Raw genomic sequence first — 17,394 nt, forward strand, 5'->3', positions numbered from 1 at the left:
TGGGGATGATGGGAAAGAGTTTTTCAAATTCCCGTCTGAAAGGGAGGATTCCGAGCCCTGCGTCTCACCTGCCCACTCTCCCGTCTCCTCACCGACGCAATCAGAGGAATGGATGCCACCTGGGCAGCCTGGCCCCCGCGCGAGCCAGCTGATACTGTCAGCGCGTGTCACCAGCCAGCTTGCACGTCTGGAAGCGAATGTTGCACAACCCGATGAAATGTGGTAACGTGAAACTTAAGAAATCAAGGGAACAGAGCTGTGCTTAGTTGGTACAAGCAAGTCACCAAGAAATGTGCTTTGTCATCAACAAAGGACAAATCTTAGGAAAATGGTATGAAAGACAATGTACAGTTTCCCATTCTCTACCTATCTGAGCTTTTAATGAAAGTTGATTGTTCACAGCAGATTTGAATGGGGGCTCTTAACTGCAGGAACAATTGTAGATAGAGGTCACGTGCCTGTAGTAGTCGCCCTGATTATATAAAGGGAAGGCAGTGCAAGGCTTAGCGACTGGCGTTTGCAGGGACTCAGGCTGGCGACTGGCATTCTGGTTAAAACTGTCCTTTGTGAAGATTCTTCAGTGACGACGGCCCAGCCCGGCGTGGCTTCTATCAGAACATGTGGGACCCACATTTGTTCTCCTTTGTGTCTTTTCATTCACAGACGTTTAGAGCATCCTCATTAAAATAACTTGGAGGGAAACAGAAAGATCTTGTTATAAAATAAATCCTAGTTAAATACACTTTGTTGTATTGCCTCATTTGTGTGATGCATGGACCTAATTTTCCTCCCTTTGTATCTTAACTATGTACATTAGGTGATTCCTGCCAATTAATGCAGGCGGCCGCGTCTCCAATTGCTTTCCCTATCTTCTTAAACATGAAAAATAAACCCTTGCCATCTGTCTCATATCTTGAAAGCAATTCAAAATGGTTACTTTTGTGTTTCTCAGGATGACAGCAGAGTTTACAGCACTGGTGCTTCTGAACTGTTGAGAAAGCTCCGTCTCCGTTCCACACAGGTAACGTCATTTTAAGGTGAATCCTACAGATCCAACAGCAGCCTCTCAGGAGAGGTGGGGCAAGGCAGAAAGCAGTGGAGGGTGGTGATTAAAAACGTGATCTTCGTTATCTAAGAGACCTGGACGGGATACTGAGTGTGCTTCTCCCTAGCTGAGTGACCTCAGGAAAGTATCGTCACCATTGGGAGCCTCAGTTTTCCTCACCTGTGAAATGGGTATAAAACCTGCTGTACCCAGCACTGCCATGGGAAATACATACACATTTCATTGCCTGCCCAATTCCTGGTCAAGGCACGAGAAGCAGGTGGTAGATATTATCATTTTCACCATCGTATTTTGCTACGGGCATAATTCAGTTTGCCAAAGATGGTTGTTTAAAAATAGCTCACGGTGGCTAACACTGATACCTAAGAAAGTCGCTGTGTATGGAAACTGTGTTCTTTCTCTATAGCAACTAAAATATGAAAGTAAGAAATTTTCTCCAATTGCCTCTGTTGTCCTTCAAGCCCATAGGTCAACTTGGATACAGGACAGGATTGGTGAAGGGGAGAACTTGAGAGAATTTGGGTCCATGTATGGCCACAATAGCACGTTCTAAAGTTTTTCTTTAATAAAATAATAGTACACCATACAGCAGCAAATGCCTGAATAATTTAACTATAATTAGAAGGGCAAAGGGCAATTTGAGACTGTTCTGCTTTGCAGTTTGAGAGCAACTTTCTCCAACAAGACTTCCCCCGGCAGCACGAGGGAAAGCTTTCTAGATCCGAGCCGAGTGCTCAGAAGACAGTGGGTGTGTAGTCTGACGTCCACCCTGTACTCACCGACCACAGAATTGTAGTGCTGTAGGACATGCCAGCTACATGTGACCTGGCCCAGACACTTTTAGCAATAAGCAAACTGAGGCTCAGCAAATTGCCCAAAAGCACACAGCTCATTAGAGCTCGAACGTTTCCTTTCTTCTAGCTAGGTTTCAAAAAATTGGTGAAGCAGACTGAAATTTTTTCACACTTCTATAAATATCTGAGGTTCGCAGCCGATTCCACGCGCGGTGCGGCTCTCCCGACAGCCTTATTTGAACATAACGTAGCTGTTCAGCATAGTCTCTGCATGACAAAGTGGTCAAGTCCTAACAGTAGCCGAGAATGATTCCCAAGACTTTATTTAGACTGTACAGCCAGGGCGATCCAGCCGTGAGTCATCCCGACATGTGCTTCGGAATATCACACACCCAGGAATCCTGGCAAGGGTGCCCCCTGCCCCTCCCACCGCGCCCCGCCAAAACTCTCCCAGTGGCTGATATTTTTACCCCGGTTATAGAAAGAAAATTACTTAAAATTCCCAATCTGGGCACACATCTAAACGTCCCCTCTGCAGTTATAAAATTAAAAGCAATCTGCATAAATTCTGTGCATTTAGCAAAACGAAGATTCCCCCGTGAAGGGGAGCAGTGAGCACTGAGGCCGCCTAAAATGGAGAACATCCTGTCACACGGAGCAGGATGTTGAGAAGCCCGTTTCCATGGAAACACACATTGATTTTTACCCCATCACTACCGATTGGCTTAGTGTAATCTGAAAAGGGCCTCCCAGACGGATCAATTCACACTGATCCAGCCAGGCAGGTAAGGCAGGCTGACACCTAAAGCTACTTGCTAGAAACGCTGTTCTAAGAGACACAACGCTGCCTACTTTATTTTCAAACAACCTCTACATTTAATGCATCCCATTGGGCTTAAAAAAAAAAAAAGGCATAAATTCATCTGGCCGTGATGTAATCTTCTACCTTCTGTCCCCCTGGGCTGCGCGAGCCACGGAGGCTGGGGTGGAGGAAGAGTGGGCTGGGGAAGGCCGTAGGAACGGCTGTCCGGCCTGGAGTCCCCGCCCTGCCATCTCCACCCTCCCAGACACACCTCCGCCAGGTGTGCACGGCCAGGTGGGTGGGGGCGGCAGGCCCGGCTCTCACTGCTGAGCTGGAACGGGCGTGCGGGGCGTGGGGCGTGGAAGGAAGCCCGGCAAGCGTGTCCCTGGGCAGGTGCCTCCACAGTGTATGCCCTGGCTGGAGTGGCAGGAAGACAAAACACAGCATGTGTTTCCCTCCTGAGCCCCAAAGCCCAGCGGTTGTTTTTGTGTCTCTGCAGGAGAGAACTCAATGCATTTCAGGACGTCAGAGTGGACGGCATTCCGGCACGGGCTGTGGGAAGTCGGGAGGAAGGGACCGGGGTAGGCAAAGGGCTCTCAGGGCTGCCAGTGGACACTCCCCGGGAGGAAGCCGGGGTGACTAATCCAGCAGGAATTTGTTCAACCACCCGCGCCTCCCCACCCCCCCGAAAAACAACCCGACTCAAGATGCTGATAAGAATTCTTTTATGTTATTCCAATAAAAAATACATTCATACAGAAATATAACAATCTTGCAAAAAACAATTTCAAATAAAATCTTGTAAAACAAAATTTTACAAAAATCTTACAAAGATTCTTTAGATAACAGGGTGCTTCCAAAAAAAAGAAAGAAAGAAAGAAAGAAAAAGAAAGGAATTTCACTAATAGAAATTTTTTTTTTTTTAAATTTCAAGCAAAAAGTTTCTGCTTGATTGAGGCTCAGTCATCACCTGAACAGAATGTACTTCTCTGTGTACTCGCGTTGTGAAAATCGCAGGCGGCCTCACCCAGCCAGAGAGCTCTGGCGGGTTTCGTAAGTGAGGCAAGCCAGTGCAAGTTTTTTTTTTTTTTTTTTTTTTTTTTTTTGTCTTTTGTTTACCTTCTTGCTTAATGGAATTGTTATGGCTAAGCACACGGCAGGGCCAAAAAAGGAGTTTTCCAAAACGCAGCAAATCAAGTGCTTGGATTCTGAATTGCCAAAAGAAAAGTGCATTTTCCCCCTAAGCAGAATGAAATGGGTTTTTTAGGTAAATGTACTCATCAGCCCAGATTAAAAAAAAAAAAAAAAAAGAAAAACAAAAAACAAAAAAACCAGTTATGTGAGCTTTCATCACTGCTCATTTCCAGGAAGATCAAACAAAATACCAACCCGGCAGACTCACATGTGTATATATATATGCATATATATATATATATATATAAAGAAAGATCCGCACCCACACGGCAGCAGCTGCGAAGGATCAGCTGTCCGTGCTGTGGTATGCCAATTTGGGGAAATTACTCCTTGGAAAAACTGGAAGAATCTACGTGCTGGAAAAAATAGCTTCATCTGCATAAAAAGTGTTCTAAAAAAGACTCCCTGTGATTAGCTTACTCTTAGGTTAGATCTTCTAATAAGGCTGAAATTCAAATCAAAACCTTAGTGTGTCCGAGTCCAGCTGGGCTTCCAGGATTCTGTTCCCGCCACTTCCGAGTGGCCACAGGTACCTATTCCACAGTTGCCAAAAATGCGGGCCAAACTCGGCAGTGTGGGACAGCCAAGAAAGTCTTCAGCAAATGCTAAATTAAAGATAAAGCCTCTATAAAAGTTAGATTATAGTTTTCATCTTCACCTCCTTTATGGCCATTTTGAAATATTTCTTCACAGGCTGTGGAATTTTCTAGCTAAACATTCTAGTTGCTCCTTAAAAAAAATATTTATATATTATCTATATATATATAATATATATATATACACACATACACATACTATACACACAAATATACACACACAAGAATTCCGCCCACTTTTTTAAAAAAAAAAAAGTAGTATACTTTCTGTATTACCAACAGATAACTAGATAGATATGTGAAACTTGTGCCTTTTAAGCAAATACATTAACATCGGGTTTGCTTTTTTTTTTTTTTATACTTCTGTATCTTTAATATGTGTGAAACTATTACATATTAAATACAGCCGGTGTGTGATCTATACAATTGTTGTGCAAGGTCTACATGACAGTCTCAAGGTGGCAGAATTGGTCAGATTTTTCAGTGATCGTGTGTTTTCCACTGTAACACTGACAGTCAAGTTGTCTAAAATATCGAACAAATACTGACATGTTTATAAGGGAGTTTTCATCTATTTGTCTTTGTGAAGGAGGACCTTAAGGAGATTTGCTTTTTACTGTGTTATACACTGATACAGTACAATGCCAGGTGACAAAAGAGCCCTAATAAAGCATGCATCACCCACACCCCTGTGTGAGACCCCCGTCAGGGGTCACTTGCGTAAGGCACCATTATGAAGATGAACAGTGCATTAACAGCTAGAAAACCAGAAATTAGTCCTCAAGGCATAAATAAGAGAAACATAGCTGCATGAGAAAACAGTTTCTAAGCATTAGTGGTTGTATCCACCCAACCGAGAAAAATTTTAGGTTCTCCGTCTAATGTAACATCAGACCGGCAAATTCCCTGCCCCGGCTTTTGGACACTCAGAGCACGTGTCTCGTTTCTTCAAAGGGCGTCACAAAATTCTCCAAAAAGTTAATTCAAATTCAGAATCATTTAAAAAATAACCCTATGCTGCACAATGCCTTTCTGGAAGGGGAGTGTTTACAAAATCGAAGGGGAAAACGTCGCGTATTGCCAGGCCTGGGTGGCTCGGGGCACCGCGTCAGACAGACGGTATCGCGGCTGCCCGTTACCTGGAATCAGAGTTGCAGTCCTGACTCGAAAATGGAAAAGCGTATAGTCCCCCAGACCATGCAAGACTTCTTGTATTATAAGGAAAAGTTATCATTGTGTTATATTTGTAAATACACAGCTTATACAATGGGTTACAAATGAGCTCTGTTGTAGCAAGTAAAACAAGCTACTTGACACATTGCACGTTTAGTAGCTGCACCAGACAACCAAAGGCTCCTCTCACACAGAAAAGGGGGCGGCGCCCGCCCCCCACATCATACCACTCGCCACGCTGGGGTCCTGAGTTCCCACTCCCCCACCCTGCAAGTTTTTCCTCCTTTTTTTTTTTTTTTGTCTTTTTTTTTGTTTGTTTGTTGGTTTTTGTTTTTTCTAAGGTGCAGACACCCCCCCCCAGGAAATGATTGGTGGTCACCTCATCTCATGGTATACTCCTTACACACAAAACATTCAAACTACTTTTTTTTCTGTCCCTTGCAGTCTTGCTACCACAAGGGCAAAAAAGTCTGCCTCATCATACAGTCAGTAATAGATCCTCAACATTCAGCCAACCCAACCACGGACATTCTCAGGGCGCATGCTCACGGCAAAGGCTTCGGAGCCACTCGAAGGTCAGGGACCAGTGGCGAGTCCAGGGTCACCCACACACCACGCACCACGGGTGCCACGCCGCTTCTCACATGACGTGTTCAGCCCTCAAAAGACCTTCCAAGGAGAGGCCCTGGAGGCAGCTGCGTAGGGTGCAAAATGGCATGCTTTGGCTGGAACACGCATCCCTCCTTCCACGGCCGTCTCGCAGCCTGGAAGCCTTTTAGCCCACAGGATTCACCTCTCTGTCCCCTCAGAGGTGCCTCTTCATGTGCAGGGCCAGGTGGTCAGACCTGGAGAAACACCTGCAGGGGCAAATCAGAAGCAAACGAGTTAGGTCGCCACCGTGTGCGCGTGTTCCAGACCAGCTCCCTCTGCCCTGCACTGCCAACCTCACTCCTCTGGAGGGGGAGGGTGGGACTCTCTTCCCGGTCCTGGCCCACATCTTCAGGGACAGGAAATCCCGACTTATAGGACTGTACATGAAGATGGCTCCCATCTGCAGCCCCTGAGTTCTTCACAGAACTTGAACTGACCTCATTTCTAATTCTTCAAATATGCAAATGGTTAAAACGCCAATCTTCAAAAGGCATCCATAAAATGACTCTGTTCTCATGTACACCTGGTACAGTTCTTCCTAAACACGGACAGTTAACGTATCCGAGACTTTCTAGAAAGAAACGTCAGCACACGGCAGGAAGCCGCCGGCCCTCCTTCACACGTGCCTGCTCTCCCTGCCCAGCCGTTCCCACGGCCCTGCACCTGCGGCCATGCGGCCCTCTTGGACGTACCTGTCACAGTGGGAGCATTTAAAAGGCTTGGCACCGGTGTGCTTTCGGAAGTGTCTGGTTAACTCATCACTTCTTGCAAAACGCCACTCACACCCTTCCCATGAGCATCTGTAAGGCTTTTCTCCTGGGAAGAGAGCACATGACACGCGGGCCGTGACTTCACTGAGACGCGGGGGGAAGGGGAGCTTCGACGACACGCGCGGTGGCGGTCTGCAAGGACAGGGTCCCAGCGGCCTCCAGAATGCATAATGTGCTTCAGTTAGGGACAGTGTCTGCCAAGCCCAAGGGGACAATCACCAGCTCCCTCCTGACCCAGCCTCAGGCCTCTAACTGTCGTCTGAGGGACCCAGGTTGGGCAAAGCCCACGCCACTGTAATCAACATTAAGGCACAACGATGACAATTACTCAGACTGGCAAAATACTTTCGAGATGAGGCGTCAGCCCGCCGAACCCACAGCCCTGTCCAGGGCAGAGGGTTATTGCTTTCTCCATGGAAACTGTTTCTCTCCAGCACTGTTTTGTTCCTTACTCACTTCCCTGTGGAATGAGCCTTTGCAGTTTCCTCTGGGACCTTCCACATTTCTACAAAACTGGAGTCATGAGTTTCTGGGAAACCCCATTTCGATGCCCTCCAATCACCCTCTAACGGCAATCGAATTGCCAAACTGCCCTTCTTCTTTGGTCAAATGATAAATCTGGGTGCAATAAACATGCTACTGAGAACACAAAGTTGCCAAGCCACTGCTGGAGTGTGTGTTGGGACAGGGAGAGCCTGGTTTTCAGGCCACTTTGTCCCCGTCCCAGCCCTGTCACCAAGCCCACTAGGGACCCTGGTTTGACTCCTCAGCAATTTGCTCTTGGATGGGTAAGAGAAATCTGCACCACCTTGGCCTCTACGATCCTTTCCAGCTCTGAATTTTCTGCGATTCTCCCCCAGTTGTCCCAGAGACTTTCATCTAAGTTAGCACATTTCATTAAGACGCTCTTGTGGGTTTAAGTGGTATCAGGAAACAAAGGCTGCGGAACACACAGAGGAACTCCCAGCAAACACCCCTGACCAGCCCCGCTGCCCGCAGAGCAGGGGGTCCTGCTCAGGTCGCACACCCTCCTCATCGTCCCAGCACGCGCCCGCCACGTGCCCAGCGGCCCTCCGGCAACCCAACGTGACCCCGTGCACGGACGCCGCAGTGGACGCAGCGGGCCTGGGCAGAGGCCTGGGTGTCCACGGAAAATGTGATCTGGCCTTGTTGGTTTAATCTGAACGCGTTAACCATTCATCCAGCTCAAATGTCCAGTCTTTAGGATTCTACTCTGAACTCCAAAAAGCCCCCATTCCTAGGCGAAAATGGTCTGAGGAAGTGAGGACTCGTCTGCCCTGACCGCATCCTGCGGAGCTGGCAGCTCCTTCCCAGGGCCGGCGCAGGGCGGCAGTGCCACCAGCGGGGGCCTCCCGGGACCCTGCGGGACTGACCTGTATGGGTGCGCTGATGCGCTTTCAAGTGGGAGCTTTTGGTGTAAACTTTTCTGCAGCCGTTGAAGTGGCACCTGTGCACCCTCCTCCTGCCATCTGGGGAGGCGTCGCCGCTCCCCTTGTCGCCCGGCTTCCCCGAAGTCCCACTGCGCACCTTCCCCGGTGAGGGCAGCTCCCCGGGCGCACAGCCCCACAGTTGAGAAGGCTCCCTGCTCAGTTCTGGAGAAGACGGAGGCGTGGAGGTCACTGAGGAGCTCAGATTTCCCGAATTGACTAAAACCTCGCCAGTGGGGTCAGAGGCAAACTTGGCAGGGGGGGAAAGCTCCTCGGAGCTGTCAGAGGATTCGCTGCTGACATCTGAGTTCAGGCTGTTGGTCTCTAAGTTGTAACTAAAGCTCGGGCTGATCAGGGCATCCTCCGGAGGACTAGAAGAAATCTTCAGTTCAGAGTCCTCCTTTTTCTCCCGAGCCAGAATGATTTTGGTCCACAGATCTTCCTGGCTGTCAAATTTGATTTCTGAGGCTGAAACATAGCAGGGCTCGCTCTGGAGGTAGCGTTCCAACTCCAGGCAGGTCTGCGCAAAAGGAACCAGAAGAAGGCACGTGACTGTCAGGACTACCGAAAATAGAAGGAAAAGCACATTTTTCTAAAACCATGCAGGGATGAAGGACAGAGAAACTGTTGCAGTGTCACTACAAGGGGCAAAACCTTCTGCCATTAATAATCTGTGTCCTTATGGAAGTTAGAGGAAATCTGTTTCTAGGAATGAGTAAGAATTCAGCAGAAAAACCAGAGGGCGAAACCTCTCGAGGCTTCCCCAGTGTTGCACCAATGGCCACAATGAGTGATGATCACTAAGCCAGTTTTTTTTTTGTTGTTATAGTTACCAGTGTTGATGTTTCTAATGGGTTTCCCGTAACCACAGAAGAGAACCAGCCTCACAAACACACCCCCCCAACAGGTAGAACCAGATTATCTGACATTCTCAGGAACCATGTGCAGTAGGAAGGCCCCACCATCCACACCCCACGGACACCCACACAGCAGGACAGAAGGATTCACGGCACACGGGCGTTCTGACGGGCCCTCTGGGTTCACAGCTGACGACACAGGGCCACACTCAAGGGAGCAGGCAGCAGCTAGCTGTCCGCGTTCGGGGACATTGGTGGAACTGCAGAGAAACCACCCGTTTCCTGTGTCGCTGAGACCCAGTGTGTTTTCAGAGAATGCCATTCCTGAGTGCAGGGCCGTGCATGCCACAGAACTTTAATTACTTCTACAGTGGTCAGAGAAAAACAAGGAGCGTCAACAACAGAGTGGAGAAATAATTCCAGAACAGCCATCTGCTCTGGTGAACGAGGCAAGGGGAAATTACTCCACGGCCCTGCTGGGAGTCCCACAAGGAACAAGAACTTTATCTACTGGCCAAGAGCACAACTGGATGAGTCATCACTCCGATTTCTTTCACGCAATGCCAAAGGAGACTTCCTTTTGAAATTCTGACCAGCAGCCAAGGAAGGACCCGGTTCAAATAGACATGCAGTGTGTGGCGTGGACAGGGCACCCCCCCGCAGCCCCGCAACCAACCTTTCAAGAAGCTACAACTGCCGAGATCAGCATCCCCTCTCCCCACCATCTCAAACTTCCTAGCCACTGGAAAAGAAAAATGGTAGGAAACGTTTTAGGATTAAATTATGTCTGCCCCGATTTTCACTAGGATCAGCTGCCTGCATGTCCATATAAGGCTGTCTATACTACTGGCGATTCTACAGATGTACGTGTCTACACCAAACTGCTCTTTGGAGCAATGATTTTTTCAGGGCACGTACCGTCCTGAGCCCGGCCCGCGGAGGGGAGGGCTGCTTACCGAGAGCAGTGTGCCTTCCACCATAACGCATGCACGCCCTCCCCGCCCCAGACTCCCCGCACGGCACGCAGAGGGGGAGCAATCAGCAATCGCTGTTTTCTCTTTTGCCCCTAAAATTAAGAGAGCTGAGTTACAATGCACACTGAAGCGTTCGGAAGAGAGGCAGCCATGTATTTCACTGATGTTCCAGAGGAACAGCAAAGCACATTTATTGAGACCTTGTTAAACTTTGATAATCTGGCTAATTTAAGATCTCCATTATGCTAATGGGCACCAGGGACCAGAAGGAAGCTCTCAGAGAGTTTAAAAGCCTCACAAGGCGACCAGGAGCCAAGCCTGGCCCATTGCCCAAATCCCAAATGCCCGAAGGAAACTACTTAGATCAATTTCAATCACGTCCCAGGGAGCAGCTTCTTTGAGGGGAAAAAACAGGGGGAGGGGGAGGAAGGCAGGAGAGGATTGTGTACAATTAAGCGGGCGTGTGAAGGCTGCGACACTTCACATTTCATCCTCCTCAAGAGCCTTCTAGGCTTAGAGACCCACCGAATATATTTGATCTGGTAATTCACTTTCTGACAAAAAGCAAACACCACAGCAGGGCAGAGAGACAACACCAAACCCTCCTTCTGTCTTTTTTAAAGACAATGGGACAAGTCTGTCTCCCCTCCGGTAATCCTACCAAGGAGAATGAGAAAAATTTAAGTTGCTTAAATGTCCAATGCCAAAAATTCCAGTCCCACTAAAAAAATGCTGGAAACCGAGGTCCTTCTTCCCAAACCGAGACTTGAAGCAATTAGGATGGGCTCATTGTCATATGACTGACAAGTCACTGGTGTGCAAACAGTTTTGTTTTGTTTTCTTTCCCCTGGCCAACCAGAAAAACAGATAAGGCAGGCAGGAAAAAAAAAAAAAAAAAAAAAAGGGCAGGTCTAGGAGAAATAGGAAGCATTGCAAAAAGGGAAAAGACATTGGCAATGGCAACACTGCAGATTTAAAAAACTGTATGTTTAAGCACCCAGAAGCAAAACAAAAACATAATCTTTAAAAAAAAAAAAAAGAAAAGAAAAGAAAAAGAAAAAAAAGAAAGTGCCCTGGCAGTGGCACCAAGTGCGTCCCTGCGACAGGACCGGGCCGTGCAGTGTGGATCGGGCCGAGCAGTGTGGACTGGGCCATGCAGTGTAGACCGGGCCGTGCAGTGTGGACCCGGCACAGCCGCGCAGTGTGGGCCCGGCCGCGCAGTGTGGACCGGGCCGTGCAGCGTGGACCCGGCCCGCAGTGTGGACCCGGGACAGCCGCGCAGGGTGCACCCGGCCCGCAGTGTGGACCGGCCGCGTACCTGTTGCCAGTACTCCTCCAGCGACGGCAGCGCCGAGAAGTAGCCGGTCTCGTGCACGATCTGGAGCTCCTGGAAGATGCTGCACATCGGGAGCACGTCCATGGCGGGCGCCCGAGCGCCGAGCCTCTCGCACGCTGGCCGCGGTCCCGCCGCCCCGCGCCCCGCGCCCGCCCCGCAGCTCAGCGCCGGCTCGGCCAACGGCGCGGAGACTGCGAGCGCCGGCGCCGCAAAACTTCCCTATTCAAAGCTCCGCCGCCGGCGCCCCCGCCCCGCCCGCGCGCCCGCCCCCGCCACGTGACCCGCCGCGCGCCCGCCCCCCGCGCGGCCCAATCCGGCCGCGCCCGGCCCGGGGGCCGCGCGCCGATGACGTCAGATGCGGCCAATCGCGGGCGGCGACACAGCGCGGCCCCGCCTGGCGTGACCGAGCCTCTCCATCACGGGCCTCTCCATTGGCTCGATTCGAACTCTGCCCGCGCCGATTGGAGGGCGGCCTCACAGGCTATTTTTAGCAGGGTATATAAGGCGCGGGCGGCGGCGCGCCGGAGGAGTCGGCGCTGGGAGGTGCGCGGCCGAGCGCTGCGTCCGCTCGCGGCCGGGGCCGAGGGAGCCGGGCCGGGGAGCCGGCGCCGGGAGAGCCGGGCCGGCTTGTCCCTGTCGCTAAGGCCGGGCCTCGGTTCCAACGTTGTCCCGGCGGGCGGCCTCCCGGTCCCGGTCCCGGTGCCCGGGCCGCCCCGTCCCCGCGGTGCCCTCTGTCCACCTGCACCCCCAAGGCCACCGCATCCTCCTGCATCCTGGGGTTCCCCTCTGCTCCTCCAGCCCCGGGTGCCCCTCTGTCCCCTCCGTCTCGGGGTTCCCCGTCTGTCCCCTGCATCCCCAGGACCTCCCTGCCCCCCCCCGCCCCCTGCATCACTGGGGTACCCCTCTGTCCCCTTCCACCCCGACTCTGTCCCTTGGGCCACCGAGTGGGGGCGGGAGAGCACGCAGACTCTATGTCTAATTGGGAGAAATCTGTTTATCTTGCAGAGGGCAGTCTCAAAGAACCCTCTCCAAGGTTAACAACTAGGTTTTCCCATGAATGTGTAAACAATTTAAATGAGGTGGAAGCTGACATTCAGTGTGGGTTTTTTTTCATATAAATTATCTTCTAAAAGACACCATAATACTCATTTTGAAGTAAAATGCCAAGAACACAAAGAACAAGCATTTTTACCTTCAAGATGGAAAACTGAATTGTAGCTAGTATTATAGTTTTTATTTCAAACTAGAGTTTAATGGACATGCTTTTCTAAAAAGTTTTAAAAGAATGGGCTATGTAAAACAAATTTCAGAGGGTTTTGTGTGTTCAGTTTTAGAAGACTAGAGCTGACTAGTATAGCTTATCATCTTACTTTCTATTTTGTGTGAACTCTGAGGATGGTCCAAAATGAATTGAGAAAAGTTACTTTTGACCTATGTTTATCATGTTTATCCCGTGACCCACAGGACGTGCACCTTGAGTCTGAATGGAATGGCTTTGCTTTGAACCATACGCAGGGTCAGCCCAATGCCCAGTGACTGGCCACTAAGAGTATTGGGGTAATAGTTGAACTGAGGATATGGTTTTCTCAGTAATTAGCCTCGAGCTGTGACCTCGGCCTCAGAATTACTAAAGGAAGCAAGAGTCTGAGGCAGGTCTGCAACTGAAGAGCAGGCACCGGAACACACCTGGAGCGTTAGGTGAAGGGAGAGCAAGGTGCCTGGTTGAGGAAGCCAAGCCGGGACGGCTCTGGTAAGGGCGCGCTGTGCATGGCATGTGGGTGTCACCGTGTGGTGTCCCAGATGACCTTCGGGACGATAATTATTAATCGTTTTAATATTTGTTTTACGTCTGCATTCCTATAGAATGTGAATTCATCCATACCTCTCAATGTGAGCTGCATGGTAGAAGAGTGCATGGCTTATTTTTACAAAAGTGAATAGAATCTGACATCATGCAGACACAACACCATTAAAAAGGTAATTTTCAGAAAAAATAAAAAGATTTAAAAGCAGGTTACATATAGAAACTGAATTTCGAATAGAATAAATTCTATGACTTCCTGCTGCACCCATTAGCCATTCAACACGTATTATTCACACCCTATGACTGGCCAGGTACTGGCACACGGAGATCTGCAGGACGGGCAAAAGTCCCTGGGTGTGGAAGGGCAGGAGACTGCAGATGCCTTAAAACGGAGTCATTTCTGCTACTCACTATGGACCTGTTTCGTGAGAAAATACCATTTTCTTTGTACGTGGAAAAGAGTATGTGCGGATCTGAACAATACCAGTTGCCCCTGGTTTTTAACAAGAGCAGCGGAGTCACCCAGAGGAGGGAACTATGGCCTGGTATAAAAAGGTGGACTTTAAACTCTGGTTATCTCTGCTCCCTGTGTGGCCCTGGTCATGTTATTTAAACAGGAGATTAAAATGTCTATTAGAATTAGTCTGGTATAATTAGAAGAGACAACATACTGAAACCCCCGGGCGAGTGGCAAATAGTAGTCATTCAATAAAATGAAGGCAGTTGCACTTACTCCACATGTATCCATTTCTAAGTTTGCTCTTGATACTTATTTTATAATGCCCCACCCCCTTTTATTTTAAACAGTAAATGAACGCAGATGTAAACTAAAATCAGCCTCGCAGCCCGCAAAGCGAATCAGAGGCAAAGATGCTGCTTGAGTCTCTGCCCCCATCTTGAGAGGGTCGGGACTCCTTGTGTGATGCCCTGCCCCTTGCTACCCTCCCGGAGGGGGGGTCCTCAGCCTCCCTTGCACCCCAACCCCACCGCCACGGTTTTCCTTCGCTCCTCATACTTCCAGGCTACACTCGTTTATCTCAGACCAGGAAGCTCTCTTTGCTGGTTTTAGGGAATAAAAAAAATAATCTATTGTCTAAAATAAAGTTTGCAATTGAAACCTAACTTTTCATGCAAAGATTATTTGGATGATATATTGTTTTTAGGTACTTTTGATTTTTCTGTGCTAGATGATTCAAGAGGAACTCTTAAGAGAAGTCTTGTAAATCTGTTCTGAGGATAATTCCAACACTGCTCCCTAATTATATTGACGGAGAATGTTCCAACTCTTGGGCAAGAAGCCAGGTTTGTTGTGTTGTTTTGTTTTTGGTGTTGTTACCAATATATTGTCTATTCTGGAGCAAACTAATATTTCATTTCATCTCTTTCTTTTGGTGGTTTCATGAAATATAATTGTTAAGAAAGTACTTTTGAATATTTTCGTGACAGGCGCTATGTAGGTGTAAAATGTTCATGTTTATTTACTGTCTCATTTGCAGATAGTTCTATTTAAATAGTGTGTATTGTCTTTTCTCTCTGTAGCTTTTTTGAGGAGGTATATGGTTTTTTTTTAATTGAAAGAAATGGGTTATTACATGACATGTAAGGTATAGATTCACTCTTTAAAATAACTGTGAGTGCTGAGAACAGCTAATGAAGGAAAGTGCCTGATTGATAGTTTTCAATAGATGTTGAACTTTACTCATTAACAAGCGGAACATGCTAACTGCAGGGATGGTGATGTCTGGGGCATTTGTGGAGGAGAGTTTCTGTCTATCTGAGACCTTTGTTTAGCAGCCGTCTTTGTAAAATGTGGTTGTCAGGTGAGACGGCTGTGCCTCTCCCCAAAATAGTGGCTCTTGAAGAAGCTCTGAGTGGGTCCCGCGTCTGTGGCTAAGATGTCCATTCTCTGCAAGTCACTCTGTGTGTTCCACATATTTCCAACAAAAATCTCAGCAGCCTTTTTTTTTTTTTGCAGAAATTGTCACACTGGTTCTAAAATGTCCAGGAGATGCCAAAGAGAGCATATAGCTAAAACCATCTTGAAAGCAAGAGGCTTTATAATATGGGTTTTAAGACATAAAGCAAAACTAATCACGGCTGTGTGGCATTGGTGTAAACATATACAAATAAATCAATGTGGCAGAGTAAGGAGCTCAGAAACGCATTCCTGCTTACACAGATGTTTGATTTTCAGAACGGTGCGAGAGCAATCCCAGTGTGGTTTACTGAACTCTTAGATCTGTGGTTTGTCATCTTTCATTAAATCTTGGGAAATCCCTAGTCACCGTCTCCTCCAGTGTTTCTCCTGTCCCATCCTCCTCCTCTTCTCCTTCCGGAACTCCAGTGACACGTGCGTTAGACAGTTTGATGTTGTCCCACAGATCTCAGATGATCCGTTTCATCCTTTCATTCTTTTCCCTGTGTGTGTTTCAGTTGGATAATTTCTGTTGACTGTCTTCAAACTCGCCGGTTCTCCCCTGGGGGAGTCCTGTCTGCTGATGGCGTCATCGAAGGGATTCCGTCGAGGGGACAGTGCTTTTTATTTCTTGCATTTCCATCTTATTCTTTCTCTTAATTTCTTTCTGTTGCTCTTCTCTCTCTTTTCCTTGTCTGTTCTTCCACTGTATCTTTTTTATCTGTTAATCATCATTTTAAAGTGCTGTTTGATAGTCTCAATAACTTGATTATCCTCAATTGTTTTGCCTTACTTTTTGGATTACCTCTTAATTTCTGTTTAAACATGACATCATGTTGAACAGAACAGTAGAGATTTGTGTAAGTAGAATTTCCTCCTGAAAATGGGCACAGCCCTCTTTCTTTCTAGCTGCCATTATAGGGTAGAGACTGGCACTTTCTTTCCGGAAAAGCCATAGGAGCAAATATCTTAGGCTTTGAGGGCCGCAGGGTCTCTCATGCAACTTCCCACTCTGCCCTCGCAGCTGTAAAGCAGCCACAGACGGGAAGTCAATGAATGGCCGTGGTTGGTGCCAATAAAACCTTATTTGCAAAAGCGAGTCACAAGCTGAATGTGTCCAGCCAAGTGTAATTTGCCATTCCTGGTCTAGGGTCAAGTGCACCTGGTCAGTCATTGAGCTGAGTTTGGACTTTGTTGCTGTAGTTGTTTTTCATGCACGGGGCAGACTTTAGCACCCTAGCAGCGGGCTGCTCTTGCTCTGTGTTTACTGTGGAGCCCGGAGTGCCTGGGATTTTCCCCTCAGTGTCCCTGTTCCGTGCACACAGGTTGGCAATCCCTGCACACCTGTGGTGGCTGGAGGCATGTTCTCAGCTCTGCTGTCCGGTTGGCCTGGCCCCTTTGGGCTTTAGAGCTCTGGCTGTCCCAGTGTCCCTGCCTCCTCCCCCTCTGCAAGGCAAACTTCCTGTCTCTGTCGGGGAGGGGGTGGCAGGAGAGGGATTCCCTGCCCCTCCCCTGACAAGAAAAGAATCCAGCCTCCTGGCAGACAGGATGCACTGGGAGGCTTTCTCTTCCTTAGAGAGAAGGGTCTGGGGACGGCCTCGGCCCCCGCCTAGCTGCATGGAGCGGGGCTTGCGAGTGACAAAGGCTCCCACTGAGTCCACACCGCCTGCCTGCCCACGCTCGCCTGGCGCAGTGCAAGGCAATATTAGCCCTTTGCTCCTGTGGCGGCCGCTCCCCCTCCGCCAGAGGAGACGCCATCGTGGGACTGTTTCTGCTCAGGGCGTCTCGGCCTCTTCACCTTTCAGTGGGCACACATCCCTTGGCCCTCCCGCCTAAGCAGGACAAGGAACATCAGGACTTTGTGAATTAGCTGACTTCTTCTTGTCATCAGGGTGGGAACACGTTCTCTTTGGGCTTTTTTCGTACACCAGAAGCGGAGCTGCAGAGAGATCCGATAGCAAAAGGAAAGTCTTCAACAAGTGACGCTGGAGCACCTGGGTACAGGGGAAAACAA

General features: G+C 48.8%; 1 protein-coding gene across 3 annotated transcripts; it reads right to left on the reverse strand.

Moving 5' to 3' along the window:
- Positions 1-4,651: 4,651 nt before the first annotated feature.
- Positions 4,652-11,808, reverse strand: KLF6 (KLF transcription factor 6). 3 transcript variants are annotated; one of them, XM_069458635.1, is made up of 4 exons: positions 11,644-11,808; positions 8,567-9,014; positions 6,969-7,092; positions 4,653-6,482 (listed from the first exon to the last, which is right to left on the reverse strand). In XM_069458635.1, the coding sequence occupies exons 1-4, from the start codon at positions 11,743-11,745 to the stop codon at positions 6,431-6,433; spliced, it is 726 nt and encodes a 241-aa protein (XP_069314736.1). In that variant the 5' UTR covers positions 11,746-11,808; the 3' UTR covers positions 4,653-6,430. The 3 variants fall into 3 exon arrangements, with proteins under 3 accessions (XP_069314737.1, XP_069314736.1, XP_069314735.1); XM_069458634.1 differs by having other exon boundaries at positions 4,656-6,482; positions 8,441-9,014; XM_069458636.1 differs by lacking the exon at positions 6,969-7,092 and having other exon boundaries at positions 4,652-6,482; positions 8,441-9,014.
- Between the last annotated feature and the right edge of the window lie 5,586 nt (positions 11,809-17,394).

Source organism: Eulemur rufifrons, chromosome 25 (assembly GCF_041146395.1).
Source record: "Eulemur rufifrons isolate Redbay chromosome 25, OSU_ERuf_1, whole genome shotgun sequence".
NCBI lineage: Eukaryota > Metazoa > Chordata > Mammalia > Primates > Lemuridae > Eulemur > Eulemur rufifrons.

What these genes read in the sequence shown, in the direction of transcription:
- KLF6 (XM_069458634.1), bottom strand. Translation starts at nt 11,745, where the DNA reads ATGGACGTGCTCCCGATGTGCAGCATCTTCCAGGAGCTCCAGATCGTG. An exon ending in TGGAGGAGTACTGGCAACAG is followed by an intron (nt 9,015 to 11,643) that starts GTACGCGGCCGG and finishes CCTTTTGCGCAG; the next exon opens with ACCTGCCTGGAGTTGGAACG. An exon ending in GCATCAGCGCACCCATACAG is followed by an intron (nt 7,093 to 8,440) that starts GTCAGTCCCGCA and finishes CTCTCTTCCCAG; the next exon opens with GAGAAAAGCCTTACAGATGC.